At 34.6% G+C, this 19805-nt stretch overlaps 1 protein-coding gene across 1 annotated transcript; it reads left to right on the forward strand.

Annotated features, from left to right (window-relative positions):
* The first annotated feature begins 6171 nt into the window (after nt 1–6171).
* Nucleotides 6172–13200, forward strand: LOC127854708 (uncharacterized). The gene is made up of 4 exons (XM_052389767.1): nt 6172–6267; nt 8868–9121; nt 11059–12065; nt 12833–13200. Exons 1-4 carry the CDS (start codon nt 6172–6174, stop codon nt 13198–13200), a joined length of 1725 nt encoding a protein of 574 aa, XP_052245727.1.
* Nucleotides 13201–19805: the final 6605 nt, after the last annotated feature.

Raw genomic sequence — 19805 nt, forward strand, 5'->3', positions numbered from 1 at the left:
CGAGTTTGCTGTTGTTTCTTGGTATAATTTTGCCATAATTCGGTAGGTACATATATTATGTGTATTGTAGTACACTGGGACATATTGCCTGAAGAACGTTTCTACAAAACCCTAGTAATTTAATTAAGATTAGTATACCACTTGCGTTGTTTCTTTTAAACGCAAAATGTAAAGTAAGAAGATCCAGAATTGCCTTATCAGTCATTATTACTTTACGAGTAGTTTTTGAAACGGTCTCATGTTTTATCGTTAATCTGCCTAAACGAGAGCTCACTCGTACATAACATAACATAACATAAGTTTTATTTAGTAATGCAAGGCCTCCGGCCCAAAATACAAGCTATGTTTTACGTTCACACAATGTTTCCGTTTACGAAATTTAACTATAAAGATACAAACAGTATATATAGAAATATAATACAATTATGTTTAAAGCTTCTATGATAGTTCAAACGCGCTTTTCAGAAAACGGCTTAGTGCATAAATGCCTCTCTGAGAAGAGTCTGACATTATACGAATAAATAATGCTTCTGATGGATCAGAATGAAGCCACTCTTCCAGAAAGTATTTATGTCTAAGCTGTTTAACTTTTTCACATACTAATAGGAAATGCAATTCATCGTCTATAACATAAATATTTTTGGTTTGACAGTATTGACAAAATCTGAACTGGCGGTCAATTTTCATGTGACGCCCTTTCTCAATCATTAGGTTGTGGCTAGAACAACGAAAGTTTGATAGCGTTTTCTTCAAAATGTAGGTTAAAGGTATAGAGAGGTATCTTTCTGGATGTAAGTTCCTTTTGTAAAGTTTATAACTAATCGCTTTTGGTGAGGAGTTTATACTAGCCAATATTTTCTGCTTAGCACAGTCTTTTAGTCTGTCTTGGAAAAGTTTCAAGAACGCCACAGTGTTTCCAACGTCTCCGTGTATCCACGCATACCCAAATCCGTATTGGAATAGTAACCTCTTCACTTGCGTAGCCCATGTAGTGCGTCCAGCCTCGTCTAATTGTCGTAGCATATTGTAACACCGTTTCGGGTATCGATTTACTGGCATCTGCGTGAGTTTACACCAGTATTTCACACATCTGTTCATATATGTTACGAATAGTGGATATCTCCCACTTTCACTTAGCGCGAAAAAGTCGGCCACATTTCTATTAAGACAAGCTATGCGTTTACAAAACCTTATTTGCACGTTTTCAATTTGCTCACAATATTGGTATCCCCACACCTCTGCCGAGTACGTAAGTATAGGTTTCACTACTGAATCGAACAATTTAAATGCTTCATGGTGGTGAAAATAACCGTAATGTTTCTGTTGGTTCAGTATGGAGTTGACTGCTTTAAGCGCCTGGAGGCTAAGGATCTCTTTTGTTTTCGTCCAAAGTAGTTTTGGCGTAAAGTAAGACCCGAGATATTTATAAAAAGGGACTGTTTCTAATTCCACTCCTTTATACGTCCAAGATTCGTATGCCCGTAGTGGTCCTCCGTTTCGAAACACCATGATTTTCGATTTGTCAATGTTTATTTGCATTCCTGTTGAATCACAAAAGGAGGCCACATGATTAATCGATCGCTGAAGATTGATGACAGTATCTGCTACGCATGCGACATCATCAGCAAAAAGGAAACCAGGAATCTTTTCATCGTAACCGGTTATTTTTACCCCGCAATCACTTGCAGATTTCAAGTAATCTTTAAGGTCGTTTATATAAAGGGAGAAAACTATTGTTGAACTAACACAGCCTTGTTTAGTTCCCTTTTCACAACAAAATGCATCGGTTAGATAGTTTCCGATTTTAATACGCGATTTTAGTTGTCTATACATAGATCGAAATACTCGTAGGAATTTACCGTCTGCATTTATACCCTTCCTTATTAGACTATCCCACATTTTTGGATGTGCACAGTTATCGAATGCCTTAAAAAAGTCGATATAAAATACATATATTCTGCCGCCTTTCTTGGATAAGTACTTTTGTATGACGGATTGCAAATTGAAAATATTGTCCACGGTCGAATAGCCTTGCCTGAAACCAGCTTGGGATTCGTCGATCAAGTTCGTTTCTTCTGCCCATTTGGTCAATCGCGTACTTAAAACTTTCATGTAGATCTTGCTTATACTGTTCACAAGCGAAATGGCTCTATAATTGTTAGGGGAGTTAGGGTCACCATTTTTATGCACGGGAGTTATGATACTTTCGCACCACTCTACCGGAAATTCGCCCGAATTAAGAATTTGGTTGAATAGTTTGTTGAGATAAGGCAGAGTTTTTTCTATGGTAAACTTGAACATTTCAATGCAAGTACCGTCTATTCCAGATGCACACCCAGAGCGCAGAGATTTTACACTGTTGGTTATTTCGTCGTCACTGATTTCTAAATCTAATAATGTGTCGTCTGCATTGTACTGAATGTTCTCAAAAATGTTCGTTTCCGGTTCCGTAGTAGTACTTGTCGAAAACAAGCCTTGAAAATAGTCGAACCAATCCGATCCCGAAATATTAGTGTCTATTATAGTAGCTTTTTGTTTCATATCTTTTATACATTTCCAGAACTTATTCGGATTATTGCGACAACTTATCAGTTCGTTTCTGCGTTCTCGTTCTAAGACGAGGCGTTTTGCACAAGTCATGTTTTTAAATATGTTCCTACTGATTAAATACTGGCGGTAGTCACAATCGAAGTTTGTAGACCTGAACTTACGTAATTTTGAGTACTTGTCGCGTTTAGCAATTGTCGCATTCTCTATCCCACCATATCGGCTGACTTTGACTTTCTTTTTTAATATAGTGCAATTAATTTCTTACTCTCATACATTCACCAGCATCATGGAATAACTTAATAAAGTCAGTACGTTTTTCTATTACATTCGTTTCATTTACTGTATCGTTAAACTTCTGAAGTCTAGTACAGAAATCGTCGAGAAATATCGACTGCATAGAGTCTTTCCATTTGTAACGTATGTGCTGTTGTGATAAGTTGTTTTCGTCCCTGTAAGCTGTTGGTTGGAGCATTACGAAAGGGGTCTATCTCTAAAGTACAACATATGGGAAAATGGTCCGAAAAGTCTTGGACGTCAACGTACATATCGATCACTTGTGAAAATAGAGATGTAGACATAAGAAAATAGTCCACAACACTATTCCCTTGATTGGCGGAACACGTATAATCTCCGTTCGGATCACTTTTAGTACGGCCGTTTACTATATGCACGTCGTGAGTACAGCAAAGTGCAATTAAAGACTGGCCAAAACTGTTAAGCACTGTGTCTCGGCTTTTTCTCGGAATTTGAAAAGTATCTCTGGGATATTCAACGGAATCGTTAAAAATAAAGTCTAATTCATCAGAGGGAATATAGTCCTGTAAATCCTTCACGCGCGCATTTAAGTCTCCCGCGATAACAAACGACGTATTTGGCAAGTCAGATGTAATAGCTGTCAATTTCTCTTGTAATATGTTTATACCGTTTCCATTCCGGAAGTCATATATCGGCGATCCTTCAGGAGCAATGTATGTGGCGTATAGTACGATATCCGTTTTGTTATTGTTAAGGGTTTTGTCTATAAGTAATACAACACATTCTTTGAATTCACTGTATATTTGTTTTATAAGTTTATTTTCAACTAGCCACGATTTAACGAACACGCATATTCCTCCAGAACCACGGCATCCTTTACCAGCCGGTCTAATACTTTCGAAGTTAACGAACCCCGGTAACATGTCTTTGAATTGGTTGCGTTCGATTTGCCAAGTTTCATTTAATGTGATGATATCAAAGCCTTCACAATATGATACAAAGGTGTAACTATTTACAAATTTATTTAATCCTCTTATGTTCAAGGAGCACAGTTCGAGCTTGTATTTTGGACGTTGGCCGGCACCCTATGTATTTGAAATTTCGGCATTCGCGGGTAAAGAACCCGGTTCGATAAACGCTGTCCTCTCTTTTCGCGGTTCTGGGACGAGTACTGGTATTTTGAGTAACGGATCAAAAACGTACTTTTTACCTTCTACTATAAGGTAGTCATACTTGAAATAGGCCTGCTTGTGATTGTCGATACTCTCTTTCATTAGATGATAAAGGCCGGATCGCGCCTGGGCTATGCGCTGTGGGAGGTCCTCGCCGACACGGATCGATAGGTTTGCTCCGCTTTTGCGTTTATCTTTGAAGATTTTCAAAATTTTATCTCTTGTTTTGGCACTGCTGAGTTCAATAAATACGGGGTTTGGCGAGTTATGTGAGGGAAGCCGGTAAACGCGCTCCATGTTAATCTCCGACTCCGAAATACCAAGATCACGTTTGAGGAAGGATTTTACCTTTGTTTCTGTTTCCTCAGCACTCTCATTTGGGGATTGATCTATGTTATATATCTTTAGGTTTGACCTTTTGTTTTGCCACTCTACACGCTCTTGATGTATTGCATTTTTTGAGCTTTGCGCCTCTAGGTTTTTCATTTGATCCTTTAACACTGACACTTCTGTTGTTAGCTTATGGTTCTGCTCTTTTAATTTCCGATTTTCTTGTTTAATGTCATTTACCGACTCTTCTAGAGTATCGAACCTTGAATTCATTTTTTTTACGTCGCGGCTAATTTCCATTAAAATAAGTGTTGGGTTTACGTCATCAGAAGGAAAAAGAGTGTCCTGGCTGTTTTGCAGATAAAATTCGGTATTTTCACTGTTATCACGACGTAACCATGTTGATAATGAATTCGGCTGTAGATCGGCGGAAGAAGAACTCAAACGCTGGCGTCCTGTTGATCGAAGTTCACGCGGGTCGTTCCCTGTGTCATGAATTGTAGCACGCGATGATCCCGAAGCTGGTCCATGCGTCTTGGTGGTTTTTGAGTTTGGTCCTGGATGAGGTTCGACGCACTGCGCAACAAGCATTAGGAAAAGAGCAGTTCGAATACATAACATGACGTGTTTAGGCTTCAGTGTATCCATGTGCGTTTTCAACTTCCGTGGCTGGGTGAATGAACCGATTCTAGCTCGCCACTCCATTAATGAGTTTCCCATGGCTCAATGTTATTTCGGGCGGGAGTTCAATTTCAATAGTTGTGCAGTGTTGAGTAGTGATGCGTACCCCTCTAGTTAGTGCGTGCTGTAACGGTAACGGTTTACAGTTTACAGTTCAAACACTGATCATGCGTGACACTGTTAGTGTTTAACTGCGAGTAGCCTCCCTTGCTTCAAAAAAGCTACGCTGTCTCCACATTTCATGTCCTTTTTTCATCTCGCATACTAACAAGGCTAAATAAACATGTTTGAAAACATATATAGCAATTTGAGTGTTCAGTCAAATAAATTTTAATGACTCAAACATTAAAAACAGCATATTTTACACATATATTGACGTTTTTTTGGATCAATAGTTTCTTAAAGATTTGAGTCCTTCATATCAATTCATATGTCTGAATTTCCCAACCATTTTGTCTTGCCCATCTTTTATTTCAGATTGGTTACGCTTGGTATGCATGTTTAAATGAACCTGTCCTCCTCCAAAGAATGCTTTTAAAGACATGGCATGTTTATAAATTATTTCTTATAAAAGCAACCTTTCTGAATGCAGGCGCACTGGCAGAAAATAGGGATTTGGAGTTGTTAATGTACCCCTAACCACAGGAAGCGCATCATTCAAGTTTATATTTGAACTACCGGTAAGTCTCTTAGTGAATGCAAGCACACACAGGATATGGAAAATGACCATAACATGGCCGATTGTGTTTAGTTCATAAGAGGTTTTTTTTATAGAAAAAGGCACAACTTAAGTTTACTGAAATGAAACCTAAATGTAAATGTGTGTTAGGAATCTCACTTGTACAGAATATTCTCCGAGTTGTTCCCCATTCCATCATACAAATTCGTTTTTGGTGAAGTTTTAGCAGAGTTTTAGCAGAGTGTTTAACAGCACTGATTTTGATCTAAAATTATTGTTATAAAAGCTGCTTAACACTTTATTATCTGAATATCTTAATTAAGTAATGTTTCATACAGAGGCTTATAACATCCGTTGATATTCAAGTTTCAATCATTATACTGCAGAGATCTATGGACAAACATGATAGATCTTTGAAGCCCATTCTGAAGATCAGAATTGTATCCCGCAAAGTTTCATTCTAGAACATGCTGGGATTCCAAGCATGATTGGCCTGCTCACTCAATGTCAACTCCACTGGCTTGGTTTACGTACAATGAATGGAGGATGGACGCCTACCAAATTAGGTCATGTGCCACCTTGCCACTGGCCCAGTTTCAGGTGCCTATACCATTGCAGTGTTCCAACTCTGCAAATCCTGGTACAAAATGAAAGCTTTCACAACAAACAAAGTCTTATTTCCATCCTTATTTATTTGTTGTTTTTTTTAATTTTCGAAAAACAATATAACAACACAATGTGGTATATGGTTCGAACCAAACACTGTTTATTTCAAAACATGCACAATTCAATTTACAGAGATAAAACACCGACAAATAAAACAACAACAATTACTCCAGTCACAACATTGTTTTATCAAGAATAAAAAAAAATACGAAAATACATAGAGTAAAGTTTAGAATTATGTTTTCATTACCCAATACTTAAATTGTAACAGTATGATTCTTGAAGTTTATAGATAAAATTAATATTAGTCAATAATCACATGCAATTCACAAGTGTTATTGCATAACAATATGTGTTTAAAGGTTACTTTGAGGAAAAGAAAAAAGTTCGATCAATTTCTTTCTGATTTGTATTCCTAGAACAACCTTTAAAGGGCCACATAATGTGTGTTGGTCGATTTGGATTTTTCGCTGTTGTCAACAGTTTTTAAGTCATATCACTGTCTTAAGGAAACCAGCTCTTTCTTTTCACTGGTGCGCTGGTACACCAGTGCTAAATGCACATACTAATGCCAGTAACTGACCACTAACCTACTTGAATCAGAGGTATGGGGAGGATAGCTGTTCAATCAATGTCATCATCCCGCAACAAATTATAGGGCCGGGCCGGAGATTGAACCTTGGATCCTCTAATCTATAGTAAAATGCTATACCAACTGAGCTAGCCACATAGGTTAATTAATACATACATTTAACGTTTTTGGCACAATGAAAGATGGAATTCTAAATGCATACATTGAATGTTATAAAAAAGATATCAAATGCAAAAATGATATGTTATATTTTGACATATAATCAGATTCAAAATGATATTTTATATTTTGACATATAATCAGATTCAAAATGTATTATCTAAAAATGATGTGACCAAAGAATGCTAGCGGTAAATGATTTTTTTTTAATACACAACAACAGACAGAGACTGTGCTTTTTTATAAAAAATAGTTCGCGTTTATTTATTGTACGTTATAAGATTTTAATGAAATAGACAAGTTAGAAAGCTGTATGGTCACACAGAATAGCTCAAACAAAATGATTAACCGTTAAGAATTATACTGTAGTAATGTAAGTTGACCAAGGATTTAAAATTAGGAAAATTTTTAACGATTTATCAAAGCGAAAGAGCAAAAATATTTCAACAAATATATTAAATGTGCATTGATTCTTTGTCACCGCAATCAACTTTGTAATGGTTGCATAAGAATGAAAAAAATATGTAAAACATGCAAGGCTCTTTATAATTCATAATTCTTAATCTTATTTGTTGGTGTCCCAAATGTAAAGGTATATAATTTAAATGAATCACAATAATTTCATTTAAAATATCAAGTTACGTAAAGTTTTAATAATGTTTGTACCTAAAAATGACAGGAAACTGTTAATCAAGAAACCAAGAAAACTCATACAAGGTTCATTAAATTCATTTTTGTATGTCCACATCTTAAAAAGATAAATGTGTAATTTCTTTGTTTAACAATACAATCACACAAGACTGTTACCAATACATTCAAGTTAAAAACACTGTAAACAATTCATTCAAGTAACATTTATTTTAAACAAGAGCTGTGTTTGTGAAACACAATGTCCCCTACTGTGCCGTTTTGAAGACATATCTTTGACCTTGAAGGATGACCTTGACCTTTCACCACTCGAAATGTGCAGCTCCATGGGATACACATGCATGCCAAATATCACGTTGCTATCTTCAATATTGCAAAAATTATGACCAATGTTAATGTTTTTGGACAGACACACTCATACAATAACAGGCACACATATACAATGACAGAAAGACAGACAGACAGACAGACAGACAGACAGACAAACAAACAGACAGGCAGACAGGCAAAAAACAATATACCCCCGATCATTTGATCCGGGGGCATAACAATCAACCCTGAAAATAATATCTATGTTCCATATTTCCAAAGAAAATAAAAAATTATATAATACATTGTCCGTAATTATCAACTTGGAAAGTCAACAGTTCAATTATAAACAATTCCATAATTAAGAATAATTACATGTTTCTGATTATACTTACAACCCTCAACTAAAGATAGTATGTATATTTTACTTAATTTACATTGTACATGAAAACTGATTTTGTTATTTGAAGCAACGAGTCTAATATACCATTTTTTGTAGATGAATTGATTATCGGTGAGGTTAATCAAGTTCAAAAGCATATACAAAATGTTCTTTTAATTTTAACAATACCATATTGTAAATAGCTTAACAGGTTCGACAATAATTTATTGGTAATATGATCTGGGTATTTGTAACAAATACAATAGGACGCAATACACAGTCACATGACCGGATATCACTTGACATTTGTTACTAGGATTTAACTTCAATGTTAAGTTAATAATTAAATGAGTTATCAAAAGTGAAAAAATGGCTTCAAATTTAGAGAGTTTAATTCATAAAGGATCAGATTTACTCTTTGACTTTGCTTGTTTCACCTGTCAGGATAATGCCAGAAACACTGAGGCTGATTTTTACTGCGAGGAATGTTCTAGATTTTATTGTAGCAAATGTGTGGAGCATCATAACTATCTTTACAAGAAGCATGCACTTTTGGACAAGAAAAACATCAGCCAGTGGCCTGAGACTGATGAGTCTGGACAAGAGATATGTCAGGAGCACAAGAAGGAAAAACTGACAGGATTCTGTGAGGACCACAGTCAGCTGATATGTCATGCCTGCCATGTCCACAATCATCAGTAAGTATAGGTACACTCTTAATCAAGATCTTTTTGCACATTTGTAACCATACATTTGGCCATCCTTCATATCTCTTCCAATATTGCAAAAATTACAAATAGGATGACGAGGGACCTGGAATGTACATCTGATACCTTTTTTTTCAACTTTCAAGCGTAGAGATTTGACCTCGTGACTCAGAATGAACTCTGCCCAGATTTTGTTAAGATAACATTCTGACCAAGTTTCATCAGAATTTACTCACACACGTTTCATCAATAGTGGTAGTAAGGTTTTTCTAATATATGACCTAAAGACATAGTTTTTGGATGCACATACCCCAGATCGAAATCAATGTAGATATGGTTAAAGTCTCGTTCCCAGCCACAGATATACATTCTGATAAAGTTTCACAGGTGTGCCACCTAAAGGTCAAGAATCTTGACTGTAAGATGTTCAATGTGTTTTAGGCATACTACCTAGATTTGGACTAGAACATTCACATTAATTTTATTTTCATCCAGATAGAGTCGTAAATATGGCCTCTTTAGAATTAACAAGGTTTTTATAAAATTTTACCTTGTGATCTAGTTTTTGGAAGCACATGACACAGATTCGAATGTTATTTACATGTTATCAAGATAAACATTCTGAACAAGTTGACCTGTTGACAGTTATTTCGAGGCGCGTGACCCATATTTGTACTGAACCTAGATTGTGTCCAGATAAACATTCTTATCAAGTTTCATCAAGATTGAGTTATACATGTGGCTTCTAGATGGGAAACAAGCTTTTCTAAGATTTGACCTGGTGACAAGGTTTCTGGACACATATGCCCCAGATTCGAATTCAGATATTATTTTGATCAACATACTGACCGAGTTTTAATTTTATTTGATGAAAAATCTGGCATCTAGAGTTGTAGCGAGCTTAACTTTTATAATGCATATTGTACAATGTACAATGCCGGACTTCAGACATAGGACAATCAAAATAGCTCGCATTGAGCATTTTCTGCTAAAGTGAGCTAAAACAAATAATTAATTATTATTATTATTGTTCACGTTTTCACTGTAGCAACATTGTCCATGCTGTCAAATAAAACAGATAATAAATTGAAATACGTTTGGAATGACATTATACAAATTTAGAGAATCGAAGGTCTAGGCGTTTTCCAAATATCATGCAGAAACATACATCTTGATACAAAATGAAGTGAAATTGATCATTAAGCGGATGACATAAAAATAAACATGGCTTTAATTTCCACCAATGTAATCACTATACCAATCAACATGATCGTAGGTCATAGTGTTCTAAAAATAGCGCCGAAACAAATTTACTGCTACAAATAAATGTGCCCTTGATGTGAAATGAAAATCAATAGGCGTCTTCTCTTTCACACCAATAACTTCTATGTCAATTTGCATTATCATAGATCATAAGAGATAGTAGACGGAAACCAATCGATTGTGACAAGACCCTGTAACCTTGCCATTTTTTATTTGACCCGTTGATCTGAAAACTGAAATGTGTTCTCAGTTACCATAAAACCAATTTGCACGGTTTATCAAAGCATCTACAAAACGGCCTATATAATGATACAACAACGTGCATGTGCAAAGATATATACACGTGCCTTTTCAAAGATTGACATAAATATTAATCTATATCACCATTTGTGATTTAAAATCAATAAACTACCAAAACCAACACGCATCCCCTTTATAATGGTGTTCAACTATACTATCAGTCCTTACGGTCTGACCTACGGTGTTTAAAATATTAAATTTGGAAGTTCAAATCACATTCTTAAGGTTCAAAATTCAGCATAATTTATTTGTTTGAAGTTTTTCATTTAAAAACATATATTCAAAATAATTTGTATATCTAAGAATATAAATAATAATTGTAAAACACATCTATGTTTTAATTTTAGGTTTGTTTGTTTTTGCAGGAAATGCAGTAAAGTGGTACTAATAGCTGACAAAATAAAAGACCTCCATCAAAAAGGAGGCTTCAAGCAGTTGACAGCAACTATTGATACACAACACCAGCAGTTGATACGCAAGAAAGATGACTTAGAGGAAAATATGAAGTCTATTGAGAAATCGTACAATAACATTCTGGAAGAAATCAATTCGTTACGAAAGGCAATTAATGATTCATTGGATCAACTGGAGAAGAATACCAAGAAGAAGTTGGACGCATTACTGGCCACCATGAGGACATCAATTCAAACTGACATAGAGAACTGCATGGAGTGCATCAACAATATAACATGCTTAAAAGAAGGTTGGCTAAGAAGCGAAGAAAAAAGTCAAGCATTGAGTTTATTCAAGTATTCAAAATGTCTTGACCAATCCTTTAAGGTAGACGCGGTTTTACAAGAAATGACAATAAAGATTGAGAAGACACTGACTTTTAATCCTGATACAACTATCCAACAAACCCAGCCCACTCTCACTGGGCTGGGAAAAATACTGAGCACAGTGAGACAATCACAACTGGCTGAAAACAAAACACAGAACACAGTTACCACACCGAATAAACCTAAAGCATCCAGCCAGTCTGACCCAGGAAACCAAACAGAAGATCTGACTAAATCAGGCCAGGTGTCTGATCCAATATCAAGTTCATTACAACAGACGATCCTGGGATATCAACCAGGTGCAGCTATCAAGTCTGATAAAATCATAAAAGTAAAGAGTAGTAAGAAATATAGTGTGAATTTTAAAGGTGATAAAGGCAAATGCGTTATAAATGATATCTGTGAAACAGCTTCTGGAGAACTCCTCATCGCAGATTTTTACAATGAAAAAGTGAAGCTCCTTGATCAGACTTACAAAGTAGTGGCCCATTATAAGTTGGATTATGGACCATGGTCCTTGTGCAGCATTGACACCAATCTGGTAGCTGTTAGTATGAATAACCGTGAGGTCATCTTCATCAGAGTGACCAATGGTCAGTTGATTAAGGACAGGATATTGAAGCTAGAACATCGTTGCAGGGGTATTGCCCATCAGAATAGTAATATGTACATTACAGATGGTAGTGCTCTGTCTCACTATACAGTGGATGGAAGACTGGTGAGAAAGATATATGCGGATACATGTATATCACGTGAATTTACAGGTAATAATCATCACGAGCATTATTCTGATTTTTCAAACGTTTAAGACCCCTGCTTCTACTGTCATTGAAGTCAAGAGGTACTAAGCTTCATATACTAGTAATGTTATCAAACAAAGTTAAATTGTGTAAATAATGATCTCAACATGTTGAAAATAAAATGTCGACGTGTTATTGTTATGCTTATTAAAAAATATGGATGATTTGCAAATCAAGAAAGTATTTAAGCATAACATTTTAACAACTTTTCTATTAAACTTTGGCAATGATGTCTTTGATAATTGTTCTTAAACTTAAATACTTCACCAATGTATCAAAATAAAGAAACAAAATATATCAAATCCATAATTCAACTGGTTTGTATAGTTGAAATTTACGTTACTTTATGTAAACAGTGTTTTTTATGTATATTCATTCACGTTTAATAATTTAAATGTTTTATTTATGTATAAATACTACACCAACGTTTATAACTTTATTTCATAACAAGAATAGAAGACTTTGAATGTCATTACCTTTGTGCCCATATACCGGGTAATAACAACGCGTTATCATCACTCTCTTCCATACAACAGTTACTTCCTGTGCTGTGAGTCCAGATGGAGACAGGATATATGTGACCAACGAGGACAGTTACCAGCTGGTCACCCTGTCCAGGGATGGTAAATTGATCTCCACCCTTACTGACGCTGCCCTGAACCACGAGATACAACTACCTAGCCTTAATGTGACAGATTCAGGACAAGTTTTTGTGTGTGGAGACTGGTTCCCTACAATCATCCAGGTGGACAGAGATGGGAGTCAGATACTGGATGAGGTGATCACAAAAGATGATGGTGTAACTGACCCGACCGCTGTCTACTACAGTAAGAAAAAAAGCTCAATCATTGTAGGAATGTATTGGAATAACGACATTATGGTGTTCGAGGCACAGTGGCAGTTGAAAAAGGATAATGTTCGTTCATAATCATTTACCCATGTGTATATACAGTTGTAATTAACAAGTGTTAAGTTTAGTTTTCACTGTATACGAGACATAGTGACTGTTGGAATAGGACATATTCAATATGTCCTGTATGAAACACTTAACAAATTTCCAATTAAATCGGTCTTTACCAAACCGGTGTCATAAGGAAATTTAAATTTAAATATGCGTCACAGACACGGATGCACCTACAACATATTTTTGTACAAAACTCGATATTTTGATTCTACAGTAGGCAAAACGACAAAGGGTCATATTATTCCAAAACTTTTCACATCTTTATGGTTATCACATTAAGCTTATTCAACTGGAAAGTCTGAGCCTGATTCAACAAGTAGTTCAAAAGGAGTTTCTAAATGAATTTTAGGACGACATGCTATAAAGGAAAAACAGAAAAATCGTCATAATTCTCTCAAAACACAACTTAGCCATAATTCCATTAAGGTCATTGAACTTTGAACGTTTGAGCAAGATCGACCCAATATTGAATCAACCAGATTTTGAAAATATAAAATACTGGGACTATATATTATATAATGCTAAAGGCCCTAGGTTGCGCACTCGAGACATGTAAAAACTAAACTTGTATGTGCAGTTTTTGGTGATATTTGTGTAATAAATGTGGTTTTGTCTAAGTTATTTACTCTGTATGACGCAGTTTTGATAGGGAAGAGAACAACGACAACGAGCGAGGCATGGTATCGTAATGCGCATGGGGGGTTAAAGGGTAAGGGGTAGGGTTAGGGTAAGAGGTTGGGTTTGGTTTAGGGTTAGCCTTAACCCTAACCTTAACCCAAACCCGACCCCTAACCTTAACCCTAACCCTAACCATAACTCAGGGTTATCTCTCATATACCATGCCTCGCTCGTTGCCGTTGTCCATTTCCCTACTATGGTCTGAGACAGTATTAGATACAATTTACCGGGTATGTTTTAACTATATGAACTGAAACAAGAGGGCTGAAAGGCCCAATGTTCCTTACTTCATTATTATAACATTTAAAGTTTTTACTAGAACCTAGGGTGGGGCATGATTTGAACAACTATGAACAAAACTAACATTATATGTTCCATAACATAAACCAAACTTTGGGCTTAGCAGTTTTAGAAGATATTGTGTACTAACAGTAGTTTTGATTTAGTTAAATTAAAACCAACATTATATGGTCCATGTCATACACCAAACTGAGGCTTTGAAATTTTATCACATTTAGTATCATTAATATTCTCAACTATTTAAGTGTTAATATGATTCATATTAGTCGTATCTGTTGTAAAAGTGTTTAGTATGTTATGAAACTGTTAAATAACTGTTCGTTTTATTTAACAAGAGGTTAACCCTAACCCTAACCCTATTCCTAACCCTAACCCTAACCCATGAGCTCTAAAAGCGCACAACTAATACCCAAAGAAACTAAACTTATCTAAGAAGGTGGAGTTCACAAGACGAACAAATGTTAATGAATCATAAATATAAGTATGTGCACATTTGTTTAGGAACTATATAAAGATTTTACTTGAAATGTGACTTCTAGAATTTTACGAACATTTTCTATAGTCTGACTTAGTGACCTAGTTCTTTATTCTCACATAACCTAGTTTCAAACTCAGCCGAGACATTATTATGATAAATTGTCTTATCAAGTTTTATGACGATTGGACTAAAAGTTTGAATTATAGACTAGAGTGTCGAAAATACTTCACTATATCATGTGAACGAATGAATTGTCAAGTTTTAAGAAGATGGAAAACAAAAGAAGCCTACACATTGTCAATATTTAACATCCTTGCCCGGTCTAATCAAGATCGAGTAACATATGCGACTTCTAGCGTGTTAACACGGTTTTTCTTAGATTTGGCAAAATTAAATAATGTAACCCAAACTCAGCTCAGATTAAGTCTAAAAAAACACACTTTATTAAGTTAATTGGAGATTGAGGCATTGATGAGCCTCCAAATAGGTTGCAATGTTTTTTTAAATTGACCTGGTGACCTAGTTTTGGGATTCACCCAGATCCAAATTCATCACATATTTAGTCATGGTTTACATTCTGACCAAGTTCCGTCAATATTGAATCATCAATGTGGCCTCTACATTGATAAAATAGTTTTTCCTTAGATTTGACCCGATTGCCTTTTTTAGAACGCACATGACCATGAGTGGAATTCAGCTTAGATATTGTCAAGATAAATGTTCTAACCAAGTCCGATTAATATTGAGTCATAAAAGTAGCTATGAAGATATATGAAGAACAAGGCACAAATCAAGTAACTTTTTATTGAAATTTGTGTTTCCTTTTATCCGAAATTGAAGGCAACGGGTTCTTATTTCCAACTTTGGGGAAAAAGGCCTACCCTTTATTGGATACAAAATATCGAGATAATCAGGATTTAGGGGAACATTTAAGAGAGTTATTGGTAGTTTGGGTGAAACTATATTAACAACTTAAAGTTTATAATAATTCTGGATAATTCGAACTTGGCCTAGATATTGTAGATAAACAATCGTAGTTTCATCCAGAGTTATACATGTTAAAAATAGAATATTTCAGTATGAGTTGAATTGTTTTAGACCAATGAACAAACAAAGTGATTAATTTTATCCCCCACAAACATATTGAAATTTGTGATACAGTTATGGTCTAAAAGACTAACTATGTACAAATAGCTGATTGCAATTGGATATTCAATTTGTTCTTTTTTTATTAGTTTAATATGAGTATAAAATTTTGCATTATACTCAAATGAAGTAATTGCAAACCATTGTAGACTTACCAATTATTACAATAAGTTTAATTCATATCTTTTAAAAAGAATTAACAATCAACCTAAGCTGATTTGCTATCAATTATTTTGGCATGAACTTGAAGGTTTTATAGAGTACATTGTAACAAAAATCAATAGAGTTGTTTATGTTTCAAAATAACAATTACCAGCATGTACATGTATCATGAGAATTTGCTCCTTAACGAGTCTTGAACAATTTGTTGTATCTGATATGTCAATCACAATCCAGTTTTATTCACATCAATTATCAAACAGGTGTATACAGTTTATCATTTATGAAAGAAGTAAATAAGGATGAATACAACATGTGGACAGTCTTTTGATTTGCTGAAATAATAATGATCTTATTTTAATGTGTGTAGTTACAGGTAAAGGGGAATATCAACAGTTAATACATTATAATATTTCCAAAAACTTAAAACAAATTATAGATTAAATGGTTGCTTTACAAATCATTTTTAGTATGTCTTGTTTTATGAGCATTCCTAAAATATTTTTTTATAAAAGTAAAAAGTTTTCCCCAGAGACCATTTAAATGGACCTTTGCACAGATTTTGGCAGATATTGATGTTTGTTATGAAATGCTTTATATTGATAAATCTTAATATTGGATCTACAAAACTACAGTAAAGAATAAAATTAATGAAAGAAAAAACAGTAACCATCATCAGGGCTCGCACCACTGACCGCTGGAGTAAAAGTCTAACGCTTAGACCACTCGGCCATCCGTGCTCATACAATGAGTGATGTATTTTTTACTTTCTATAAGCAATCCTCGTTGTGTCACAAAAAATAACGACAACAACAGAACTCTCCAAATTATTCAATCATTTCGCGTTGCAACGCTTTATAAGTTTCAATTTTTAAATCGTCAAAATATACATATAATGGCTATTTTAGAGAATGAAGAGGTTCAGTATACTAACTGTTTCCTCACAAATATCATAACTACAACGAAAACTTCTGAATCTGAAACATTGTTTTAAATTTGTCAATTTACCAAAACGTACCAATAATTAGCATGTACGGGAAAATCTGTAGTAGAAGTTAAATCATAATGAATGAAATGTACATATAGCACCGCTGTCCAGATCAACATTAATTTATTAATGAGGGAACTTATATATAGTTAAAATTTAATTGAAGAATGAAGTACACGTTTTTCATAATCGGTAATTTGAATCCCACAGTGGGCATTTATGAACACAAAAACAAAAACGTGTATTATGTTTATTGTTCATACTGATTTCCTCAATATAACAATGTAACTACATTCAATATCGTGAATGCGACCACTTGAATTAAGCGATTTTTGTCCTATGCGACCACTTTCCATGCCCCCCCCCCCCCCCCCCCCCGAGCGTTTAAACTCTATTTTTACATTGTATTAAGTGACTTTTGTCTTTCACGACCAGCGGCCGCTGATTTTCGAGTATTTCAATGTCAAAATATTCGATGTGTTGATATTGAACACGTAATTCACACATGTTCAGTCCAAATTATCTGACATCCTAATTATTTGGCATGAGCTTTGAAGCAATTAATACATTTGTCTCGGCTTTCCTTGAAAAGCACTGGGCCTGTTCCAAAGATCAGTATGATAATAGATCTGTAGTAATGCATTTGTTATTTAATAATATCTATAACATTAAGTCAGTTGTAAAAGATATGGTCCACTGTTGAAATATATTTTGTAACTAAATTACCCCAGAGCCAAAACTTAAATAATATTTGAAAGAGATCCACATATTTACGTTTCAAACTATATAAGACCTTACCTTTGTGGCTGAATAGAAGAACAGTTTGGACGTTTAAACTTTAAGACAGTTTTAATATAAAGATTTTCAGATTATTTTCTATAAAAATAGGATGGAAAAAGACAGAAAAAAATGAGAAAAAGAAAAGGGCAATGATGGCCTTTTAAGAACGTTAGTGTGTACTAATGAACATGTAAACATGACCTGCTCATCTAGTTTCTAATCCCACTTCGTCAATGGTTCAAACATGGCCTTCATATTGTCAAAATTAACGTTCTGGTTGAGTTTTCTGAAAGACTTCATACATGTGACCACCAGTGTAGTAATAGGGTTTTTCAAAGTTATGACCTGATGTCCTTGTTGTTCTGATGCACGTGAACCAGATTTCAACTTATGCTAGATATTTTCATGATAAGCATTCTGACAAAAGTTCATCAAAATTGATTTTAATTATGAATATAGAATGGTGTCAAGTTTTTTTTCAATATATGATCTGTTAACCTAGTTTCTAGAGGCACATAATTACCCAAATTCGATTCCGCCTAGATAATTTTGAAATAAACATTATGACCAAGCTTCATCAAGATTGGTTCATAAATGTGGCCTCTCAAGTGTTAACAAGGATTGTTTCTAAGATTTTACCTGGTTACCTTGTTTTTGGACGTACATGACCCATAGTCAAACTATGTGAAGCTTGAGTTATATATTTGGACGCTAGAGTGGTAAGAAGGTTTTTGTAACATTCGACCTTGTGACCTATCTTTTGAAGGCAGTTGATTCAGATTCAAGCATGATGTTGTCCGGATAAACAAATCTGACAAAGTTTCATCAAGATTGTGGCATCTTGGGCGGCACAAGGTTTTTTAACAAATGACCTTGTGACATAGTTTAAGGATGCAAACGACCAAGATTCATAGGACATTACCATTAAATGTCTGGTATTGCATAATAGATTTTATGAGAGAAAATGTTACTTTTAGAAATAGGCATTACTTACTTTACAATGTTGTAACGTTGAAGTCTGTGTAGGGAAAGTCACTCATAAAGAAAATACAAATACTCAAATACAAGTTGTTTCCCTTGTCTTAATATAAATCATTTGTTTGCTGAATTGATACGAATTTTGCAGATTGCCTTTTAACTGAAATACTTGTGATCAGTTATTCATCTCATTGCCTAACTTGATTGAGGTTTAATATAGAGGCTAAAAGTATGGGCGATTATTTCAGTTTTTCGTAAAATAATTCAGAGATCTATTAAGTTTCATGATTGATCTTTAAATAATAGCTTAAATTTGTCAAGAAAATTGTTAATACCATTATTTTGTTTTGTTTTTATCTGTCAAAATCATAAACACTTGCAACATCTGTATTGCTATGTTCGCAAGATACAACATTTGACACTTTTAATTTGGTTTCTTATAGGTCCTTCTCCAAGTAAGAACGATACTGCCCATGTATTGAGCAAACTCAGATTCTTTAATGCCGTGTTACCATGTGTTTGTACTTAAAAAATATAATCTGTCATGAAATAAATTTAAAAAATATCAGACTTATAAAAGTTTTAAGTAAATAAAAGTAGTGTTCCTGCCCTGGAGTTCAACCCAGGGCATATGGAAGCAAAAGCTAACGCTCCACAACTACACTAGACAGACGATTAAAATTGATTGTTAGTGTAAACTCTATTATCAATAATGAACGTTTGTGCAAGTTATCAATAAAATGTGTTACATATGCTTTAATATTTGTCTGATGTATATTATTGATTATCAATAAATAAATATATGTTGACGTTTTTAATATATATCTTATTCAGGAGTTGTAGTTTGCGTGTTTGGATATAATTCATTACTCTTCATTTGGCGAAAACTGTGAACACATCCACTAAACTGCTTGAAAATCACATAACCCTTAACACATGTAATTGACCTAATCATTCTAAATAAATAGATTTTATATTATTTTGAATGATCTGTTATGCCAATACCTAGCTGTGTCCTAAGTATACTGCCGGATTCAAGGTTGACACTTTCACAACAAACAC

Source organism: Dreissena polymorpha, chromosome 13 (assembly GCF_020536995.1).
Source record: "Dreissena polymorpha isolate Duluth1 chromosome 13, UMN_Dpol_1.0, whole genome shotgun sequence".
Taxonomy (NCBI): domain Eukaryota; kingdom Metazoa; phylum Mollusca; class Bivalvia; order Myida; family Dreissenidae; genus Dreissena; species Dreissena polymorpha.